General features: G+C 41.0%; 1 protein-coding gene across 2 annotated transcripts; it reads left to right on the top strand.

Annotated features, from left to right (window-relative positions):
- The first annotated feature begins 1,166 nt into the window (after positions 1-1,166).
- TTF2 (transcription termination factor 2) lies at positions 1,167-21,483 on the top strand. Of its 2 annotated transcripts, XM_040545259.1 has the most exons (23): positions 1,167-1,292; positions 1,398-1,509; positions 2,371-2,457; positions 3,210-3,276; positions 3,746-4,711; positions 5,429-5,555; positions 6,689-6,880; positions 7,105-7,262; positions 8,301-8,382; positions 8,670-8,783; positions 9,718-9,868; positions 10,525-10,630; positions 11,648-11,838; positions 12,709-12,862; positions 13,161-13,252; positions 13,805-13,887; positions 14,566-14,705; positions 15,501-15,671; positions 16,244-16,302; positions 17,324-17,477; positions 19,055-19,137; positions 20,036-20,110; positions 21,070-21,483. In XM_040545259.1, the coding sequence occupies exons 1-23, from the start codon at positions 1,265-1,267 to the stop codon at positions 21,209-21,211; spliced, it is 3,534 nt and encodes a 1,177-aa protein (XP_040401193.1). In that variant the 5' UTR covers positions 1,167-1,264; the 3' UTR covers positions 21,212-21,483. The 2 variants fall into 2 exon arrangements, with proteins under 2 accessions (XP_040401193.1, XP_040401194.1); XM_040545260.1 differs by lacking the exon at positions 1,398-1,509 and having other exon boundaries at positions 1,274-1,292.
- Positions 21,484-23,320: the final 1,837 nt, after the last annotated feature.

Raw genomic sequence — 23,320 nt, 5'->3', positions numbered from 1 at the left:
TGTATTTAGACATCCTGTTTGTCTGTGTTCCCAACTGAGAAATATATTTCAGCACAAGCTTATGTCTATCTGTGGACAAAGCAGCTCGACTTTGAACTAGCCCGAATCCATTACATTCCCATGTAAGATTTAACTGCATGCTTAAAATTCAGTACATGTTTTGCTGATTAGGAACAGGCTCTTAAAGCAAGAACTCTTAAGCGCCACTAAGATGGCTCTTAGCATAATGCAAGATGAAATGCGTAGTGAATTGAGCCTGCTTCGGGTTGTACAGGGAGTTAATATGCTAATAAGCAAACTATTGATCCCAGCTCCTCGCTCCTATATTTTTTAATTTATTTTTTAAAACTTTTAGTGTTAGATTAATTGGCACTTCAGGGCGCTTGTTGAAAACCCAAATCCCGGTATTTGCCAGGAAATGCCCTGCACTGAGGTCATTATTGCTCTCGTTAATGTTACAGTCACAGTTGTTCAGAGTAGTCAGCACTCCTTAAGGTATGCACTTCCTTCAGAGGGCTTGCAGTATTTTATCTGCATCCCATTTATATCACATTCCTGCTTTGAAACAAGTCGAGCAAAGGTGTGGGTGAACGCAGAAAAGGCACGTGTGAGTCTCAATGGATAGTTGTGGAGTAAAGCTGGTGCTGGGCCATAATGGAGTGTATTTAGGAGCAAAAATTTCCAAGGCACGTGTGAAGCCACAAAATCATCGCTAGTGTCGTGAAGAAAGCACGTTTTTCCACAGAGGCACTGAGCCAAACTCAGCCTTCAGGCAGGTCAGTGGAGCTGCAATAGCTTGTGCCATGACTGACTTGGGCTCTCAGCGTTCATTTCACTAATCCAGTATTTAGCATAAATGTTAATATTTTTGCTAATCAAATCATAACCTCTCCGTAACTGTTATTACCGGAGTAATTTTTTCTACTTGTCATTAGCAAAAGCAGCAGTTACAGAAATGCACACACTCTGTAAAATTGTATTCACCATCTTAAATACAAAAGAAAAAAAAACCATTCCGATTTCTAATGGGCCAAGATCTTTAGTTAGACTGCTGTTAACTTAAAACTACTTTAAGATGTTACTGTTTTAAAAGCGTTTTGAACTCGGTGGAAGACCTCGTAGCCGCCGCCGCCAGCCCCGGCCTCCCCTTCCCCACAGGGCAACGGCGCCGCGTGAGGGAGGCGGGGAGCAGCCGGAGTGCCCCTCCCTGGGCGGGCCCTCCGAGGGGGCTCCCCGGCATTGGCTGCTTTGTGCGGCGGCGGCCATGGAGGCGGTTGAGTGCGCGGAGCACGGTGAGCGGCGGTTGGGGGGCGGTTGGGGTCCGGGGGGGGGGGGCCGTTGGGAGGGGCCCCGGCCCCTCACCCTCTGACCATGGCCGCTCCCGTCCCGCCCCGCAGGCTCCCTCTGCTTCCTGAAGACCGGCGTCCGCGACGGCCCCAACAAGGGGAAGAGCTTCTACGTGTGCGGGGCGCGGGGCCCGGCCGCCTGCGGCTTCGTCGTCCCGGCGCCGTAGGTGCAGGGCCTCGTGGGTAGGGGAGGTGGGTTGGTGGTCCTTTGTGGCGGTGGAACGGGCAGGGACACGTAATGGTCACGCACAGTAGTCCCTATGAGTCCTGTCAGTGGGCTGAGTACATCGTTGCAACAGGCACTGTGAAAGATAGGCAGGACTCCCATAACAACACTTCTCTGACCTCCCTCTCTCTTCTACAAAGAGAAGCGTGCCTTGTGGAAAAGAGCATCTCATCAAAACCAGACCACGTAGTTAGAGAATTAGTTTCTCTACTCTTCTAATTTTATCAACCGTCTTGTTTATAGGTCTCTTTGCATAGATCTGCTTTTAGATAAGTGCTAATTAAGGTTTTTCATCTGTGCATAAATAGATGTTAGGACAAGGAACATACAGAAGAATCAGATTATCACATAGTATCCCCAGCTGCCCCAGGATTCTTGAGTTTGTAAACTTTTCTGTTAGTAGAGAAAACAGCCTAAAAACTAGTCTGTCACAGATTTTTAAATTACATTTCGGATTCTGGCTGCTAGAGTTTGGCAAGTTTCTGATTTGAGGCAATGCAGAGAATTCTAGCAGCAGGAGGATACCTCAAAGACAGGAGTTTGTTAATAGTTCCTGTATAAAAGTGTTGTCCTTTTCCTTATGTTCTGAAAACTAAGTGAGGAAGCATTAACACTGGATGACTGGCTTTAGGAAAATGTGCTATGTCAGCAGTTCTAAACTTTTGTATTCTTTGCCAAATTGTCTTTGAGTAGACTCTCCAAGTATTTTGTTCCAAATAATTATTTTCACTGTTGCTCTTCCTTTGTTGGCTCGTGTTATTTTTTCTTCCCCTTTTTCTTTTCCTTTCCTCTTTTTAGTATTCCTGCTTCTTTCTGCTTGATCCATGAGGGATACATGGTGGAACTGCAAGTCCTGGTTCAGCAGCAGGACAGAGATGAATACCAGTAAGTTCCACAAATTGGAAACCAAGGTTTACTGTATAGATTTGAACATTTGGAATTGTGCAGTAATGGCTGACCTGCAGAACTGAAAAACTTTGTCCAGCCTTGAGGCCTTTACTTAGTATGTTTCTAAATGTTTGTTATTTTTATTAGTGATGATATTCAGTGGTACAAGTCTGAGTGATCAGTTAATGTTTCTTTTTAAAAGAATTGAATATAGCTCTGTTGTTGGGTTCATCAAAGTTTCATGATGATTGCATCAAGTTCAGCAGTTGTAATTCAGATAAAGTTCCTGTAGCTGTCCTTGTTGACTGCAGATTTTAAAAAGTTCTCCAAAGTCTGTTCCTTGGATGATTTAAAGATTAAGTGGCCTGCGTAGTGTAAATATTAAGAGTAGCTATTTTCTCGTGCCTAAAAATCGTGAGATTTTGGAGGCTCTGAACATATTGCGTTTATCTCAGCAATTTTTTAGCACTACACCTTCAGCTTTCATTTCAAGATTTGAAACAAAATCAAAGCCCCAAGCCCTAAGAATCTTAATCCAGAGAATGCTTATTACAAAAATAGCTTATTACAAAACAAAGCTTATTATAAGAAAATCAATGTTCCTGGTTTTTGCTATGCAGAAGTCTGAATGTAAAGTGCAGATCAAGTGGTCATCTTTGTGATGTTTTCAGTGCAAGCTAATTTTTAAAGAATGATTAGAGTTCCTTTATTGTCTCTTTTGGTTCAAATCTTGCTTTATTCTTTTGTAGGCTGTTTTACCGGTGCGTTAACAGTAAGTTGAATGGGAAGAAATGGTGTGGAAGTGTCCCATGGCAGGTATGAATGTTTCAGTTATATTACAGTATCAGGTTATTTCAACATGACTTCATTCTGTCTACTATAGTCACCTCTGAGATTATGTAGTGGGAGAGTTTGTATTTTCTAGCTGAAAAGCATATTGGATTGTTGTCCTCCAAATGTGACTTCATACTCCTAAATTGTGTGAAGTAATCACTGTTATCCAGTCTGGGGAAAAACAAACAAACAAAAAAACACCCTTGGGTTGGATTTCCAGCCATAATCTTAAGAATGGTGATGTTGGAACTTGATTCCCAAAAAACATGGGGATGGCAAAGGCAGGAGAAAAAGAGCAGTTTTGTTTTCCTTGGAAAGTGTTTATCCTGGTCCCGTTAAAATGATAGGGAAGATGATGTTCACGGAGAACGAAGTCTTACTTAAGATGATTGTGTTGTGTGTATAGTTAGCAGGTTTTAATAATTAATGTTAGCACTTGTGTATATTGCAGGACCCAAAAGCTACCAAAGTGTCCAAAAACTTACAACCACAGTCCAAGAAAGTACCTCTCTTCAATCCCAGTGGCCAAAGAAATCCATTCAAACTGATAGACAAGAATTGTGAACAGTCAGCCTGGAAACAAATTAAGCAAGGCAATGGAGAGGAAAGTAAAGGAAAAGGAGTCGACGTGGAGAAAGATAGTGTGGTGGTGTCGCATGAAGAAAAGAAGTCAACCTCTGATTCCTCCACGGAGAGGGAACATCTAGAAGGGCTGAAAACTGAGAAGAAACAATCCAAGGGAAATAGTAGTGATCCAGAACTTAAGGAAAGCACAGTGTCTGAATCTAAACTTACCCTTTCTGAGGCTTGGAAAGGGAAAAATACTTATTGGGATGAAGTGAGCCATGGAGGAAGTGGTAAGGAATCCAAGAAATCACCTGAATATGTGGAGAAAGAGCCAAGTGGGAGATCAGAACTCTTGCCAGTAAGTCTTGGAAAGCAAAGTACAAGTACCAAGCTTCCAGAGAAAGAACAGCTCGGAGAGGAAAGTTTAAAAAGCTGTGGGGATAAAGAAACCACACAGAAAGAATACATTGGGAAGAATGGAGAGATGAAACCACTGTCTAAAGAAAATGCAATTTCCTCAATAGTACCACAAGTAGCATCACAACATGCTCTCCTGAAGCAAGGAGGAGATGCAGCAGCATCTAAGACACAGATCAGGCCAGGGCTGGAACAGCCTGCTGATGAAGTTCCTGCCAGTCATGAAGTAGTACTTGTTTATTCCTCATCAGGTAAAAATGAACCTGAGAAATCAGTTGAGGCTTTGCAGCCAAGAGAGGTTCTTGCAGGAGCATCAGGCAAGAGTATGCAGGAGACATCTTTGCCAGGAGCTGCAGCATCGCTTCACATGGAAGGACACCAGGATTCTAAGGCTCTTCGCAACCATCTTGAAGTCCAGCTGAGGCAGAAGAAGGTGACTCATTGCACCTATTATTCCTTTTTGTTTTGTTTTGTTTCATTCTCTGTTCAGAGTGACTTCGCTCACTCGTGACAGCAATCAGAACAGAGTATTTCCTGACAACAGAACTGCTGAAATACTTAGAGTGTTTGGAAGGGTGGGACAAAGGGAGGGAATTAAGTGTAGGCACATGCTAGTTGTTTTAACCCACTTATGAGATGATTGATGTGTCTGCCTTGTACTTAATTTGTGGAAGATGTAAAACTGTGCAACAAGCTTAACCTTTTTAAGTAATGTGACTATTTGTTTCTCATGAGCTTGCATAGAAAGAGTGATCTAGCCACAAAAGCTCACACTAAGATTAAATAAACAAGCTGTCTGTATAGAAACGTGCAAGTAGTTTGGACTTCAGGTGCTTTGAGAGATGTTAAGATTGTCTGAATCTCTTGAATACCTGATCATCCCGTTTCATAAAACGGTGGGAGAGAGCCTGCATCCTTTTATCTTTTCTAAAGTATACTAATGATTAATTTATTTTCTGCTAAAAGACTATTTAATTGCATTAAACGGTACTTAAAAGTTTTTTGGAGATTGTAGAACTGTATTAAAATATGAATTACCGTGGTATAAGATTAGTGTTTTTAAACTCTTGACTCCTTGATTGTTCTCCTCTTGGCAGAAAGCTTGGTAAAGCACATTCAGCTTTTGGGTTCTGTTGTTGTTGTTTTGCAGAATACATTGGCTACAGTGAACATCCAAGTACTGCCAGATAAAGGGCAACGGTTATTAAAGCAAGTGCAGGATTTGGAAGCTGCACTGAGTGCTCTTAACATTTCAACAACAGATACTGCTGAAAAAGGTAAGGCTTTTTTTTTTTTTTAACCAGAACTTTGCAAAATGTTTTGTTTCTCTATAGTTTTTAATATTGTGGGGAAGATAGCGTACCTTTATATATGGTTTGTGACTTGTATAAAGTTTGTCTGTTGAGATTCATTGAAGATTAAAAAATGTGTTAGTCGTGAAAGAAGGGAAGGAAAATGAATGGAGCAACTCAAGCACTTCCTCTGAAGGGTGGTGACTTCCCAAGAGGCTCCTCCCATCATCAGGACTAGTTCTTTTCCCAGTTTTGGCTGCATGACTGAGGCAGGCGTTCCTCTGAGAACTTGCCAGTGAAGGATTAAATTCCACTTTGTTGCAGTATGGAACCATGCTGCTTATGCAGAAAGTCTCTTTCGGCTGCTCTGTCTGAGTGCGTAAGTTAGCATATACAAGATAAGCAACTTCCAGTGCGCCATTCCTGTAATGTGATTTCTGAATTCTGTTAACTAGTATCAATTGGTTGGGGCAGAGAGGCCTTGTGTTGAGCTGCCTGCACCATCACCTTAACAGCAGAGTTGCTTTGTGATCATAGTATCAGTTGTGTTGATGAAAGGGTCTAGTTTGACAGCTCTGGAAACTGAAGGTGTTTAGCAAGAAAACAGCCCCTCGTGGGCCACCACACAGCAAGCAGTCCTGATGCCTTATTCCAGATCTGGTTTTAAGCAAGAGAGACTTTTGCAGGAGGGAGGGAACAGCTCAGAGTTCTTGGCCCATTTGTTCTTGGATGATGTTTTGATTGTTTTTTCTGATCAAATAATTGTCAAGAAAGATGTCTTTAGCAGGAACAGTGGGACACTGGAAATGGTGTGCACAACTGTCCTTGTGTATGTGTTAATCTAGTCACAGTTGCAGAGTTTACCGTGTTGGTATAAGCTATACATTGAGGCCTGTGCTCAACTGCATTGCCTGCCAAGTAGGAGCAGGCTAACTGTGTGCATGTTAACAACTGTGGTGGCTCAGCCGATGTGGTAACACCCGTCTGTTAAATCACTGTGACCACACAACCTTTTCAAGTAGACCATCGGGCTAAATGAAAGCCCTTCTTTGGGCTGTAATGCAAGGCTCTAAGGTCCACTGTGCAACCTTTTCACCCTGAATTCCTTTCTTCTTAAGGGGAGGATGGTGTGAGCGGTGGCTGTTGTGAGGAACCTTTGCCTAACCCATTTGGCAGACCAGGTGGTACAAAGCTGATAACACCACTGCCTCTCAGGGATCATAAAGCTGGGACCTCTTCAGGCTTGCACAGTCACCCTTCTGCTGCTGCTGCTTTGGGCTCCAGTGAATATTGCAGCCACGGTTTTGGAAGTAAGTATGGAAAGCCTGTTCATTAAAAAAATATTGGGGAAGACTAGGTCTGACAGAAACCTGCAGCTTGTGGATATGTGACAGTACTAAACTTTTTTTGTTATTTTGAGCTGCATACTGTCCCCTGGGCATCTGTAGCCACTGAGATCAATCTCTGAGATGCTACATCTCCTTGGGGGAGGTAGCTTTGTAAACATCGCGCACACAATACTGTATCTTTTCAGTGAACTCTGGTGTACAGAATCTGTATGGCGGAAGAATGACAGAAGACCGACTCAGGGCCGTACACAGTGCCACAAGTGATGCTATTAATCATCTTCACAAATCTCTAGAATCCTGTCCAACAGAGCAGACGGTAGCTGAAGATCCCCCTGGATTGAAGGTGAGTTGGCAAGGATGGAGACTGTTGCGTTGCTGAACTTCGGAGGTGTCTTGTCACCTTCATCATGAAGCGCAACATCAGAGTGATACCCTAGCACATCCTTTACGTTCATGCTTTAAATTACTTCACAGTTTTCACCTGTTGGGAGAAAGAGTCTAATTACTTCCAATCCATGAAGTTGCTGTAGGTCGCAAATAGCAACGTTAATACCTCTTGCCATGGTGTCTTTTAAATATTTAGTGCTTGAATGAAGTTGTTTTGCAAAGATAAAACAATTAATTCACCAACATTTCTATATGATGGGCAGAGCAGAGGCAGGTTTCTGTTGAGAAACAGATTATCTGAGAACCTTGCTATTGTTCCTTTCTCTGATAGGTCTCCCAGTGAGCTACAAAAAAGTGTTTTAAAAGTGTTTGCAGATGATCAAGTTCATGCAACCCAATGGACTCCGTGGTAGTCAGCTCTGATCTGCCAGAGAGCAGCTCTTGATCTGTCCAGTGGTGCAGAATCTGTAGCTGAGGTTTTGCACAAGGCACCTGCCACTACAAGATGTTGCATTGATGTGTGTATGTTGCATCACTTGTCAGATCCACTTGGGACTTTTTCAGTGCTGGGGAAGGTCATCAAACGTTGTATAGTGGTGGTATGTAGTCATCCTTCCTGCCTCTTCAGAGTCTGTAGGGCTTTTAAACGTTGTGAGAAAAGAGGAAGTCTTTTCAATCCCACTGCTTGACAGTGATGCCTGTTGTGAGCATGGCAGGGTTGTGTGGATTTTCCACCTGAAAAAGCTGCCTTCACTTGCCCTCAGAGTGCTGTGAGAGTCTAGGATGGTGTTGTGACTAAAACATTGCCCAGACTGATCTATGGTACTGCTAATCTCCTGATTTTATTGGGTGTCCCTGTCCATGTGGGAAAAGTAGGTAAACTTCTTTTAGTAGGATTGTAGTAGGACAGTTCAGCTGTGTAATTTGGTACAGAAAGCAGAAGTGTCTGAACTTTGCAATATGTTTCCTTCAAATCCACTTCTCACTCTCTCAGGTTCCGTTGTTGCTGCACCAGAAACAAGCCCTGGCATGGCTGCTCTGGAGGGAGAGTCAGAGGCCATGTGGAGGAATTCTGGGTAAGCAACAGAATGGGAAAGTACATTTTGGGGGGCAGATAGGTGGCAGCAAAAGCTTGGTAAATAGTTTATTCTGAGGCCAAAAACTAGCTATTTTGTAGGCATGCCATGGGGCTTGCTTTTCTTTGCCTTTTGACTGATTATAGCTCTTAACTCCTTACTAAATTGTACCCTGATGTATATTTTTGATTCCACAATTGTCCAGAGCATTTTCGGTTGCGATAGTTACTTCAGCGTAGGCAGGCTCATTTCTGCAGGTCGTCATAACTTCCGTGTCTCTCTTCCAGCCGATGACATGGGCTTGGGGAAGACTCTAACGATGATTGCTCTGATTCTGGCCCAGAAGCAGCTGAAGACAGAGAAAAGAAACAACAAGCTAGAAATGTGGCTATCCAAAAATGGTACAGAGTTGTTTCTGTCATACAATACATAGATTATGATGTGGTTCCATTTTAAATATTTAAAGCATTGTGGGTACAGGTTATAGAGGTTAATGACTCCTCAACAATCTCTATCCATTTTTACTTCCCTTCTGTAGGAAAATTCCATTGGAATTAATGTTTACTGCACTCCCTTGCAAAGCCTTTCTCTTGATCAGTGGTATTTGTTCTTCCACTGGGTGTGTAGGATTTTACAACTCGTTACTTTCTGTAGTGTGGGCATTTTTCATTGGCTATTTTCCTGAATCAGGTAAAAACTGCATATGCTGTTTTGAAAAAAAGTTGAATGCTTGCATAGTTTTCTTAGCATAAGGACTTTGATTATTCCTCACCTCCCTGTGATTTTATTTTTTTTTTGTTATCCCCTCATAGGGTTGTTTTTCTTGTCTATGGATACAGGAGCTAGAGTTTTTTTAAGAAAGATAGTTGAAACAACAACCTGTCACTGTGTCTATCCTCATCTTGGTCTGCTTTTTCCTGTTTTGCCAAGTTGACTGACAATGCGCTTGGTTCTTGTTTTGTTTTGTTGCTATTGTTTAAACATAGTTCAAAATGGTGACATTTCAATTTTCTAGAACAACAAAAAAGAAGCATTTATTTGGCATTGTATTCTCAGAAAAGATTCAAGTTAGTTCCTGTCTTCTAATCTTCCAGTTTATCCAAATGATTTGCTCAGATTTATAGCGTAACTCTGAGTGGATATCAAGTGACACTTTAGTGTCTAAGCAGAGCTTTTTGTTTTCCTCCCAAAACTAACAGTCCCCAGGAGTGCATGGTGGAGGTAGCTGCTTCACATACTGCTCACAGGAAAATTTTCTTGTTGTAACTATCCAAAATTTCATTTTTGTAGTCTAATGTGAAAACACTAAAACCTGCCTGCAATATTTTCCTCCAGATTCCACTGTTATCCCTGCACACAGCACTTTAATCATTTGTCCTGCATCCTTGATCCATCACTGGAAGAAAGAGATTGACAGACATGTGGGCTATGGAAAACTGAGGGTCTATTTGTACCATGGGCCAAATCGAGATAAACATGCAGAGGTGTAAGTGCTAAACTGTAAACATGACCAAGAAAAGTAAAACACTACTTAGCAAGAGACTGTACGTCAAGAGTTGAAAATCAGTGGCTGTAGAATGTTGGAAGAACATGAAGATGGAAATGTGGAGGATATAGAATGTCAGGCTGATGTCTGCTCTCAGGATGTATAAAACCTTTATGACCTGTACCAATGCCAGGTTGTTCTGGTGCAGGCTATTGCTGCTCCTGGTAACACAGCATACATCTTCTGAAACTCATCTCTTGCTTGTAGAGATTCAGTGGCAGTTTCTTCCATGCTCATGCTTTGTGGTTATATTTATCAGCTAGATGTGTAGATCCAAAAGCTTTCTACACCACTTCAGGCCATGCTGAGCAGTTTTTCTAGGTGCTGCATTCTGAGTAGTGTTTACCTCATGTGGTGTGCATTGTGTACCACCGACTTTTAACCGTCTTCTTGAGCTTACTGCATCTACTTTCAGTATGCATAAAATGGGGACAATCTGTCCTTCCTGCTTGACTTGCTATGAAGTTCAGTTTTCTGTAAAACTCTGCATTTAGCTCTTGTAGAACTATGTAACTCTTAAACCTTGAGCGTGCGTCTTGTCTGCTTTGAATTCCTCATTTGTTCTTGCTCCTGATTAGTTCTTTTCCTTTATGCAGGCTCTCTGAATATGATGTTGTTGTCACAACTTACAGCCTTCTCTCCAAGGAGGTTCCCACAAGCAAAGAGGAGGGGGAAGTCCCTGCTGAGGACCATGATGTGGGGGTGAGAAGCTGTGTTGTTGACAAAGGGTTGCTTTAACCTTTTTGTTCAGAGGTGGTACGAGCCATTATTGTTTGAAGGAGCACCTTATGCTACAGTGAGCAGTAGACTGAAGAAATTTTTTCCATAAGTACCCTATTGAGGTTGCACAATAAAAACAAAGTGATGAGAGAAAGTGTTACGAAGTGCAGAAAGAAAACAGAGAAATACAAGAAATCAGTTCAGTAGGAATACAGAATGCACTACGTGGAATATAGTTGAAATGTATTTAAATGTATTTTTAAGAGTGCAGTGATGAATCTTGTACCCTTCTTTGAGGCAAGACCATTGAGGAACACTGTTTGATGTTTGCTGCTTGAAGCACACACGTCCCTTTAAACTGTCAGAAATCTGTCACACTCTGAGTCATTTTGAATTGACCCTGAGGCATCTTGCACGCTGTATTCTTGAAGGAACAGCAGTGTACTTGCTAGGCTGTGAAAACAGTCAGATGATTGCTGAATGCTGATGAACTTGGTTACGTGGTGTAGACGAGTCCCTTGCTGGGTATTTTTGCCTCCTACCTCTGTGTGGAGATCCGGATGTAGTTCTTAAAGCAAACAGTCCTCTGAAATCCTGAAACCTAAAGGTGGCACCTATAAAGCTGTAGAGAGATCCTGTATTTACAAGTACAGGATATGCCCCAGTAGAATAATTATATGTTTCTTTGTCACAGTCTAGCAAAATGTTACTGATACGGAATGCCTCTTGGGAAGGAAGAGGAGATAAAATATTAAAAGAAAGAAAAATGGCAAAAGACTAGAAAATGGTATCATGAGCTGGCAAACGTATTCTTTGGCTTAGAAGCTTTGGAGAGAGGATTTTTTGGAAGTATCTCTTCTGTTACAGTAAGAGCTCAGATTACTGCTGACCAGTGAAAGGAAAAGGCTTCTTTCTGGAAAAAAATATTTGCCTGTGGCTCTTCAGAGAGCCTGGCGAGGTAATTGCTCTGGGTTATAAATAGTCTGCTTTTTCTTACAGAGTGGGTCATCTCCCTGTTCCCCCCTGCTCAGGGTAGATTGGGCTCGAGTCATACTGGATGAAGCTCACAATATTAAAAATCCAAAGGTTCAAACCTCCATAGCTGTGTGCAAGCTGAGAGCTGGTGCCAGATGGGCTGTCACTGGGACACCAATACAGAACAACTTATTGGACATGTACTCTCTTCTGAGGTGAGGTGATGGCATGTGAGGCACATGGATGGGCTTCCTATCCCAGTGATTCTTCAATGACAAAGTGCTGAAGTTGTTTTTAAGTTCGAGCAGTCTCAGCGATACAAGGGATTGTGGATCGAGTTGTATTACCACTACAGGCACTGGACTGCAAAGGCTGTGGCTGAGGCATTAAACAAACCTGACCATGTTTGTTTTGCTCTTGTTTGCAGCTATTCTACTTTTATGTAGGACAAAGGGAAAATTACTTCAGATCTCCTGTGTTTCCAAGATGAATAACTACAAAACTTACTTTAATGAACAGAAGTTTTGTGCAGTAGGCCTTGTTCCTACTAGGGCTGCCTGGAAGGATCTTATTAAAGAGAGCATTACGCTCTTGGGGCTTTTAAGGAAAGAGTGGAAAACTAGCTTCTCTAAAAAAATGATAAACAGGTTAAACTCTATGTTTCCTCAATGCTGAGGGGAAAAGATAATGCAGGGTGTTGGAGAATCAGAGAGAACCTGCATTTGAAATTAATTTTTGTATAGTTGAAATTAATTTTCAAATAAGAGGTACGAGATTTTGAAATATGAATGTGCTTTTTGGTAAGTGCCTGTGCTTCTTGATGGCCTTTATTTGATAGTGATGCTTGAGACCTAATGAGCTAAGAAGTGATGGATACAGAACCAGAAAGTTGCTTTAACTGTGCTAGTAATAGTAAGACTTTTGAGCAAAAGTTTAGCTGTCATTAAACTTGGAAGTGTTTTACTACTCCTAGCTGAATTGAGGATGGTTTGTTTTGAAAAGCAAAGAATTTGGTTCTTGTCACTCAGGAGAAAGCAAAGAACTTCTCTTTCCTTGGTATGATGTTTCCTTGCCTCCTGTTGTAGGTTTCTACGTTGCTCTCCCTTTGATGAATACAAGGTGTGGAAGTACCAGGTAGATAACAACACTAAGAAGGGAGGAGATAGGCTAAGCCTCTTAACGAGGACCCTGCTATTACGGAGAACTAAAGACCAGCTGGATTCAGCTGGAAAGCCCTTGGTAAGAACTAGACAATCATCCCATCGTTTTCCTTGTAGTAGCCAGTTAGTCCTTTACATGCATGAGTTTGTTAATGGATGGGCTTTCCAGTCTACTGCAGCCTCTTGAGGAGGAGTAAATGCCTGTGGGTATCTATGTCACGTCATAATTACATTAGTATGAATAATTTTGAACATAGATGATTTTTTCGTTAAAGACTTTGAAAACAATATTAAATATTGTATTGAACACTGGTGTTTGTGATGCCATGTAAGATTTTTGCACTAAATACAACTGATACTGTGTATTTTTACTTCAGGTATCTCTGCCACAGCGTAGTATGCAGTTGCATCGGTTAAAACTTTCAGCAGATGAACAGTCTGTGTACAATGTGCTCTTTGCAAGATCCAGGTATGAATATGAGAAGAGATGAGATATTTTGTTTCTGTTTCTTGAAAAATTAGAAAGGTAAAGCTGCTTTAGGTGAGAAGACCTTTTGAACAAAGGTTATTTTTTTTTTCCTTTCTGACTATTTATCAAACATAGAATCGTGGAATGATTTGGGTTGGAAGGGACCTCAAAAAACACCTAGTTCCAACCCCCTGCCATGGGCAGGGACACCTCCCACCAGCCCAGGTTGCCCAAAGCCACATCCAGCCTGGCCTTGAGCACTTCTAGGGATGGGGCATCCACAGCTTCTCTGGTCCCTGGCTCCTATTATACTCGGGGTATTATGATAATCAGACTTACTTCCCTTATGTTTTCCAAAATGGATATTTCCTTTGATCTTACTAAACAGAACTCAGTGTGACTTGAGGAATGTAGGTTAATGGAGTAAGAGAAACATGCTAAATGATTAATGAAACTTTCCTTACCTTAATGCATCATCAGCTTGCTTGTTAAGTTCAAGTTTCTCTTGCCTTGTTTCTTGCTGTAAATCCCAGTCTTTGCCTTTTTTTTCAGGTCAACGCTGCAGTCCTACCTAAAGAGACAAGAGCAGAAACATGAGGGCAGAGAGTATGCGGGGGGTAACCCATTTGAGAAAGGTTTGCGTATACCCTACCTTGAAAACATTTGCAGAAGTGACTCTAAGTGACTCAGTTAAGGAGAAGGACAAGACCTGGCCATGTGGGGTCAGGAATTAGAAATTGTTTGGCAAATGTTTTGCTGTTTCCTTGATTTTCGGAAGAATTCTGCCACAGTGATTTTGGGTTTGAAGTGTTGAAGTTATACCTGTGAAACTTCCTTCTGCTTAACATTTTGGGAGCTCCTGTTTAAGTTTTGAGGGATCTGAGTCTGCCAGTCCGTCAGTTTGCTGTGGGTAGTAAAGGAAGCTATGGTTGGTTCAAGGGATGCCAAAACGATTATCAAAGTTTGTTCATAATGGTACATAGTGACTGAAGACAGACTGAATCAGCATTCCAAAGGTAGGTTCCCACTTCTGTGGTTCTGGGAAAATCTCTTAACCCCCCTGGGTCCCCTTCTGAAGTAGAGGTGTAATTGCTCAGAGAAGAGGTGTCAGTGTTAGCATAAGGTATATGATACTTTGATTTGTGGTGGTGTTTGTTTTTTTTTGAAAGTGGGGTCTGATGGGTTCCTGTGTTAAATCAAGTATTAGCTTGCCTGTTGGTTCTTTTTTTTATTGATGAAACTCTTGCTGGGGGTGGCTGGGTAGTGCTAGGAAACGCCTCCAAGAGCTCTTGATGTTTTCTTTTCCTTGACAGTTGCACAAGACTTTGGGGGAAGTCAAAAGGAATTCCTAGCAAGTTCACAGAGCGCCTTCCAAGTTTCAAGTACTGTCCATGTCTTGTCCATGCTGTTGAGGCTCCGTCAGTGCTGCTGCCATCTCTCCTTACTGAAAGTGGTAATTATATTGCATTGTAATAGTTGTGGTGTGGAGGGGGTTATTTAAGTGTTTGTATAAGTTAATGGACTTCTTAACACTGCTGGATCGCTTATCTAGGGGTGTGTGAACTGAGGCATTTTAAAGCCCAGAAGGTTTGTAGATGGGCATACACCCTACTGAAGGGTTCCCCAGAGTGACCTGTGTGGGAAGCTCTGGAAACAGCTTTATTTCAGATCAAATAATACATAAATAGAATTTTAATGGCAAAGATTAAAAAAAAAAAAAAAAAAAAAGAGGAAAAGTCTTGATCTTAATCTTGTCTTGAAAAGTGCAGAAGTCCACAAGTACAGCCTAGTTCAGTGGCTTGTGTGTGCTTGAGCTCTGTAAGTGCTTTGACTGAAGTTGCCTTGCATTAAGTAGACTAATCGTTTGGGAGTTTGTTTCTCTGTCATATAAAGCAGCTGTAGAATAAGTCCAGATACTAAGGAAACAAGCAGGGGTTTAATCCTACAAATTAAACGTCTTTAAGTCCTACAAATGTTGAACGCAACTGGGTGATTCTGAGGAGACCATATAACAGAAAATGGATGTAGGCTTTCCCTACAAAGCTGCTGTCTGAGCCAGAGTATGGGGATAAAGGGACTGTTGGTCTTGACGAAGTAGTGTTTATTAATGGTTCTGTTTTCGTATTGCGTAGCATATCTTCTTTCAAACCTACTGACCTCAGCAGACATTGCAGAGACCCTAGATCAGTACTGAATTTGGTCTCAGGCTTAGCTGTAATCCCTTATTATGTTGCTTTCTTTCCTGCAGGCTCTGGACCAAGCTAATTTGACCAGTGAAGGCCTTTCCCTCTCCATTGAAGAGCAACTTAGTGCTTTGACCCTGTCTGAGCTCCAGAATCCTGATTCCAAGTCAACAGTTTACCTCAATGGTACAGCTTTTAAAACAGATCTCTTTGAAATCACCAGGGAGAGCACCAAGGTATTTTGGTTTTCTGACCTCCCTTGAGAAGCTTGATTTCAGCACTTTTCCTTTTAAATTGGTAATGAAATGTCACGCCATGCCAGTTGAAGATTGGGCTAAGTTGGCAGTTTAGGTGGAATCAGAAGTTTGATGGGTGCTTATAAAGCTGTGAGAACCTGACTGTGCTGACATAACGTCAGTGAAAATCATAGAATCATTAAGGTTGGAAAAGACCTCCAAAAATCATCTAGTCCAACCAGAAATCTTGAACACTGACTTGTTCCACAGAAGTTCAGAAAGTCACATGTGTGAGAGTATAGTGTTTGTGAAAAGCTAAAGAAAATGGGATGTCAGCTGGAGAAGTGGAAGTAACTTGGCTTCTTATGGAAAGATTGTACTCTGTAAAACATGATTGTATGACTTGATTTCTTAATAACAGCTGTTAAAGTAACTTGAAAGTCTGAGCACAAAAGTTTTAGTTGAAGAGTTACTTTGGTCACTTTCTGTTTATCACTTTCTGTTTCAGTGAAGAATAGCCAAGCATGAGCTGGGTTATGATAGCAAGCAGACTGACTTTTTTTTTCTTGCAGATAGCACACCTCTTGGCTGAACTGAAAACTATTCGGAGTCACTCGGAATCTCAGAAAAGGTTAGCATACGTGCACTTTTATTTAGCCTTAGTAACTGAGAGAAGTGTCTTTTGACAGTGTTAGAAACAGTTCAAAACAACTGAATACAAAATTCCAGAACAGTGAAATGGTGACGGTACTGCAGTACTTAAAAGCTGACTGTGAGAAAAATCTAAGAACAAGTAAGAGGGTAGGTTGAGAAGTAGATTAACATAAATATAGGGGAGTATGTGAGGAATTTCAGGCTTTGAGGCCCAGGAGGACTCACCAAAACCAGAATTTGGAAGGACTTGGTCATGCTGAGCAACGTTTGTCCTCAGTACTGACCTGCTGCTCCCCTGCCTCCAGAAAAAAATGTAGAATAAAGTAGTGGTTGGAACACATTTATTAAGGACTTAGGTGTTGCTGAAAGCCTGCAGTTCTCGCTTGTTTAAGTTCTCTTTGTATTCCTTTTGCTTCATGCCAGACTGCACTGTTGCAGCTGTTTCTGCTTGTTTTTGTTAAACAGTGTAGAAGGCACTTAAAGGTGTGTGGCTGCAAAGTAGTTACAGCTGTGCCATTGTTGGGCAGGGAGGGTAAAGTCTCTTCCAAAAAGCATCCCTATCATAAGATTGGGAACACCAACGTTAATTTGGTTACCTAACAAAAAGTTACTGAACAAGTTACTACCTTCCAAACTGCTTATTGAAAGGATGTGAGGAGTGTGAGACTTCAGGAAATCCAAGTTTGGTGTTCCTGCTGATTCATTTTGTGGAAAACAACACAACTTGAAATTGATGGGTGGCAACACAAAATCCAAAAATAGTGGCAGAAGTGACAGACTTACCTTGTCTCAAGGTTGTAGGTTATTAGCCTTTCAACAGAAGGTTGTATCACCAGACCAAGAGGTGAGTCTATTTCTGAATTGAGAAGGAATTCCTGTGTCCATTTTGCAATGGGGAAGGGGCCTGTGTCATTGTCTCCTCTGGGATGAGACACTGCAGTAACCAGACTGTTAAAATTCACACAGAGCTTGTTCTAACCTCCCTGTTCTGTCTCCAGTGTTGTTGTGTCTCAGTGGACGAGCATGTTGAAAGTTGTAGCTGTGCACCTCCAGCAATTAGGGCTGAAGTATGCAATCCTGGATGGCTCTGTCAATCCTAAACAGAGAATGGATGTGGTAGAAGAGTTCAATAGCAATCCGAAGGGGCCTCAGGTATGGAACTGGGGCAGCGAAACAGTTACTAGCAGTTGTGATACCTGACTTCATGATTTGATTTACTGGAACAACTTTCGTTTGGATATCTAGATGTCAAGATCAACAGGGAAAGGGGAGTAGCTGTAAAAACAGATGTATATCTTACAGTGACCAGGAGCAGCTGTGACAAGCTCTTCTTGATGTTAAGTGTTCTGTACTGAGATCATCTGGCTTCAAAGCTGGTACAAGGGTTGTCCAAATCTTCTGTGTTTTTCAAAAGATGTTTTTGCTACAGAGAGTAATGTGTAAGGTATGAGGCCGATTAGCTCCACTCAGAACAGGTTGGTTGTTTCCAACTCACATCACTGCATTGGAAGTGCAATTAGAGTGCAACTCTTTCTTTAGTTCCCCTGCTTGCCAAGGAACCTCTAAGGTTTTCTTGCTGTTTTTCAGCACATCAGGTATGTTTGGCCAGGCTGTAATCTTTTTGAGAAGAGAGGATGGCAGTTGAATCTGTGAATGAAGACAAATCAACAAGAACATATCTCACCCTTATATAAGGATAGAAAGATTGGGATTAGGATAGGGGATAGGTCATACTTTCCAAATAAGGTGACCTCATTGAAATTTCTTCCACCTTTGAGTACTTTTTTTTTTTTTTTTTTTTTTTTAAATACTGATGAACTACAGTGTTTTGGCTCTTCTTGAAAATAGTTTCTAGTCTGGAACTTTGGCCAAGGGAAGGAAACTTGTCAAATGACTGAAGAAGTTTGAATCCAAATTCATTTTTCATAATGGTACACCTTCATTTGAACACTGACATCCTTGTGATCTAGGCAGGACAGGCTGTCTTCTTTGAGGATGGATCTGACTGAAAGGGGGAGTATGTCGTGCATTAGCTTATTTTCTTCTCTGGATATCTTAAACAAGCTGCTATCCACAAAACAGATCTTTTTCTCTTTCTACCTTTGAACTTAAATGAAGGAAGATTTCTGCAAGCTATATGAATAGCTGAGTCCTTAAACAAGATGAGCATTTTAACATACTATGAAATTGAGCAGTAAATGTATATTGCAAATGTCTCTGTCCTTAACTGATAAGTTTTTTTTCCTGCTGAACAAGAATCTTCTGCCATAATCCCTTTCCGGCTACTCATCTTTCTCTAGTACTAGGTTATGTGATATCAAAGGTAAATAAGTGGCAGGCCATTTCAGTCCAATTGACTGTGTTTAAGAAACTGTGATTCTTAATTCACAGCTGGTGCTACTTGGTGCCATTGTTGGCAAGAGGGTGTCAACAGAGCACCTGGTCATTTAAGTGGGGCATGGAGAGAGAATGAAATTTCCAGTCCTTCCTCTAGCCTGTAAAAATATTTCTGGATAATACATGTGGGAGGGCAGGCTAGCCTCTCTTAGAACCGTAACTTCATTGTCCAGGCATCTGTGTCTCCTCAAGCAACATCTGGCAAACGTCCAAACATGTAATAAAAATACACATATAAATATGATAAACAGATCCTTTGGTCTGATCTTTAATTCAAATTAATGTGACATAAGACAGGCTCCTTAAATTAACTCTATTTTTGTCCTTTGAAGGTAATGTTGGTCTCGTTGCTGGCTGGAGGTGTTGGCTTGAACTTGACAGGAGGAAACCACCTCTTTCTCCTTGACATGCATTGGTAAAGAGAAATAAAATTTCTGTCTCTGAAGAAGTACGTAGGGTGTGCTACTTTCTTCCTCACCATGTGTACTGTGACTTCTGATGTAACTGAGTAGGAAGTTGAGTGTTTAGCGGAGAGTAAGGTCTAAAGATTACTTGTAGAAAAGTGTTTTCACTATAACCTTCTTCCAAAATATTTGTCAGTTCAAGGGGGACTTAGCAGTCCCTGGCTTAATTTCATGCACTAATAAAAAAAAAAAAAAAAAAGGTACAGTAATGCCTACAGGGAATTTGTCTTGAAACAAATGGACTGTGTTGAAAATTGTCAGTAATCAGGCATAGCTAGTGTACCTTGGGGTTTTACAGGGCTATGAAAATAGTGCATATAAACTCCCGATACTTACGCTGTCTCATCAGCCAGAATTGCATGGGTTTTTTTCTTTTTCAATTCCTGGTTGCATATGGGAACCTCCAAAGCAAAGTAATGTCCTTCAGTACATAAACTGGCCACTTGAGTAGCAGCATTAAGAAGATATTTCTACAATATGGAAGTTACTCTCTGTAACTGCCTTCCTGCTTCACTCTCCTCTTTGCTCACCAGCTACTCAGCTTTCTGGCAGTGTTAACTATTGGTCAGACATACAAGTCTATATGGATCAGTAGTCTAATTTAGATAGCTGATTTTGTATGGTGTTTTTAGCAGACTACTACTCAGGGCAAAGGAAATATGGTTGGGGTGAATATTGGTGATCAAGCTAGTAAACCTAAGGTAGCTTGGGAGGTAGTTTGTAGTTCTATGGAGGAAGAAAACAGGATGTCCTGGAGGCAGGCAGATGAGATGAGCACAAAGGCATTGATATTTCAGTTGTTCCTGAACATAGCCTAGGAGTTTATGTGAGCTGTTTCTTCTCTTGTAGGAATCCTGCTCTCGAGGACCAGGCATGTGACCGCATTTACCGAGTGGGGCAGCAGAAGGATGTTGTGATACACAGGTCAGGACTTCCCTTAGCAGTAAATGAAGCCACAGCTGCTCATGTACTGTCTTGTCTCACTTCAGTTTGTAAAATGACCTTCGTCTGGGGCTTGTTGCCCTGCCTGAGGCTAGGCACAACATCTAATAGTGGGATTGTGGGTTGAGTGCTGATATAGAAAGAGGCGTGTTTCTTCTGGCTATTAAATGTCAAACTTCTTGGTCTTAGTGGTTATAGTGGTTTATATAATAAATAATTAACAAAAAAAATAAAAGCTTGGGGCAGAAATGATCTTACAACTCTTTTGCTTAGGAGTATTCACATCTTTTTCCCTACCTTCCCTGAGTAGATCTGTCTTGGAGAATGAAGTGTAGCAATTTAGAGCTGCCCGGGGGTGAGATAACTAAGCATTGTAGAATGGTTGGGGATCTCACGGGAATAAGCACTTTTGAGTGCTTACTGACTTTTCATTGTCATTCCAGAGGTAGCCACCATGCTTCCCAAGCCTGGACCTTTCTAACAGAAGTAACGTAAAAATATAGAGTATTTGTAGCAAGTGGCAAGGTTGGCCTTTAGGAAAAGCATCTGTAATGTTAAATACTGAAGAGCTAGCTTAGTTACTCTAAATCCACAAATTGAAAGCACCTGAAATCCAAGATAGCAATTTGTGTACAGTACTTCTAGTATAATAGGTGCAATCTGTTATCAGACAATCGTTACAGGAATTTATCATGAAATTACTGTTGCTTTAGATAGTCAAAGTTGAGGCCTAAAGTGCATTAGACTTTTATTTGAAATGTGATAATATCTGTATGTGAGAATGTACCTGTCCAAGGAAAATAACCATTTTGTCAGTCACCTAATAGGCTGTTAATATTTAAGTGAGGCAAACTGTTGGAAATTTACTTGGAGAACTGTCAGCGTTATATAAACTGTGACTTCTTCCTAGCAGTTGAGGTGATAAGGCTTTTTACTTCCAGGTTTGTCTGTGAAGGAACAGTAGAAGAAAAGATTGTGCAACTCCAGACCAGGAAGAAGGGGCTTGCCCAGCAGGTGCTGTCAGGCAAAGGGGAAACCTCGAAGCTCACCCTGGCTGACCTCAAAACTCTCTTTGGCATCTAAATATCCTCCGCAATAGAAATGGAAAGTGATTTTTTACCTACAGATAATTGAGCAGACTTCAGCAAAGGGCTGCTGTTTCAAGATGGTCATTTATTTTAAATAAATAATACATTTTGCAGTTTTGTAACTGTTCAGGACAAAAAGGTTACCAACATTAGCAATTCGTTTAATACAAAACAAAATAGATTGTGTATCCAAAAGCTAATAAAGTTATAAATTAAGCTATTGTTTAAACCACTTTTGAGTAAATATTAAAAACAGATATTTGCTTGTTTCTTGTATTCCTATGTATGTTTTTTTAGTTAGAAACCTTCCTTTCCTCCTCAGGACAGGACAAACAGACATAAGGGAAAAAAGAACGAGAGACAAGTGTGAGGTAGGCATGATCAGAGGGTGGATGAGAAAGCTGGGTTGGCAGGAAGGAAGCAGGAAAATTTTTGAGCACAAGAGAAGATGATAGAAACTGGTCAGTAACAAAAACGAATAGAAGGATGTATAGGATTTTTTTTTTTGCTTCTCAGGAGAACTTTATATCCAAGTGAAGATGCAGTTTCTTTACCCTGCTTAAAATACCTCTTCAAGCAGAGAAGCAAATCTCTGCTATGTTCTTTATAAAACAGAGAGGAACCTGAATTCCTGATTATTTTTTCCTCCAATGGTTAAATAGCGTAAGGTTTCCTCAGTGCAAATCTTTCAACATACTCTTTCTTAAAAGATGCTCCCATGCTTTTTGGTTGAAGTTTTTTTTTTTTTTAATAGTAGAGTTGCAAATCCTTGATTAACAGTTTGCATTTTCTCCTATCAGAAGCAAGACATGATGGTGAGTGAAGTTTCTAGGCAAATACTGTTTATTAGTAGGGAAAATTCCCTGCTTCCACCTCCCCCTTCTTTGTCCTTACCCATATCCACTGTGTATTCTGGTTTTCTATCAATTACACAATTTCTCTGGGATTTAGCACAGTTGCTGTAAGTTCTCTTTGAAGAGGTTATTTGTAATGCTAAGTGGTAAAGCATGAAATGTTGGAGTGCTGATGACTTTGGTTCATGTTTATGGTCACTTGCCACGGACTAAGATGATAGTATTTGTTATCCCCTCAAGTGAAGGAGAGCTCTATTTGCCGACCTTTGGTTCCTGTTATTCCACGAGGACACTGTTCTTCTATGATAACGCTGTGTCAGTCATTTCTTTTACCTGCCTTGATTTGATGTGCAAGTGGGGGATTATTCCAACTTATTGCACAGACAGAGGGGCTCATGGGCGCAAAAATAGTCATTTGTTTCTGTGTGTGTCTGGCTGTCTGCCCCCGTAAATTCAACTGTGGTGCCTTGAGCAGTTTTGAGAAGGCTATGAGACTTGGGCGCTTTAACCATAATCGTGCTTTGTGGCACATTTCTTGTTTGCCTTGCTCCACTGATTTTCAGGAAAACATACAGTATGATCTATTCATTTCAATGAAGCAGGAGACCATGGACTAATTTTCCAAAATTATTTTGGTTTGGAAATTTACATGAGTAAAGCATGGGTTATCGTTTCTTCTTTGGAGTTCATGTGTACCCCTTTCCTTGGAGTGACAGCAGGTTTCCCTTATTAAGGTATATTACTAAATAGAGTTTAGGAATCAATTAGAAATCAACTTAGAAATCAATTTCATGTACGCATCCCTTCATTTTGGGCATCTTCCTTTGGCTGAATTTAATTGTAGTCTGAATGCAGCATAACTGTTAGTATTACCATTGGGATGAATGCATTTTTCTATTCATATGAAGTTTCTAGGGCTTCAGCCTCTCTTGGGAAACCTAAATAGCCCAATGAGATATGAAGTGAGTCTACTTGACATTCAGCTTAGTTGACGGAAGTTCTGAAGCTGAACGTCTGGCAAATACCGTTACTTACTGTTCTCTGGAAGGGGAAGTGAATGCAACTAAGAGAAATGAATGAAGAATAAGTTTTTGGCTTGTAAAGTTTTAAAGGAATTTTATTATGTGGTGAGGGAAGGAAACTGAGCTTTGGTTGACTGGTTTGCACTGAGCAAACCTATCTGGAAATAATGCTAGATGATATGTAACCGGATATTTACATCTGGCTGCAACACAAAACTACTAGGGCCT

The sequence above is a fragment of the Cygnus olor genome, chromosome 1 (assembly GCF_009769625.2).
Source record: "Cygnus olor isolate bCygOlo1 chromosome 1, bCygOlo1.pri.v2, whole genome shotgun sequence".
Taxonomy (NCBI): domain Eukaryota; kingdom Metazoa; phylum Chordata; class Aves; order Anseriformes; family Anatidae; genus Cygnus; species Cygnus olor.
This window is presented reverse-complemented; position numbering and strand designations above follow the sequence as displayed.

Bases quoted from the DNA above. Each gene is read 5' to 3' on its own strand.
- TTF2 (XM_040545259.1), top strand. From the start codon at position 1,265: ATGGAGGCGGTTGAGTGCGCGGAGCACG. The intron at 1,510-2,370 runs GTAGGTGCAGGG...TCCTCTTTTTAG, and splicing joins GGCTTCGTCGTCCCGGCGCC to TATTCCTGCTTCTTTCTGCT. The intron at 12,863-13,160 runs GTAAGAACTAGA...TTTTTACTTCAG, and splicing joins ATTCAGCTGGAAAGCCCTTG to GTATCTCTGCCACAGCGTAG.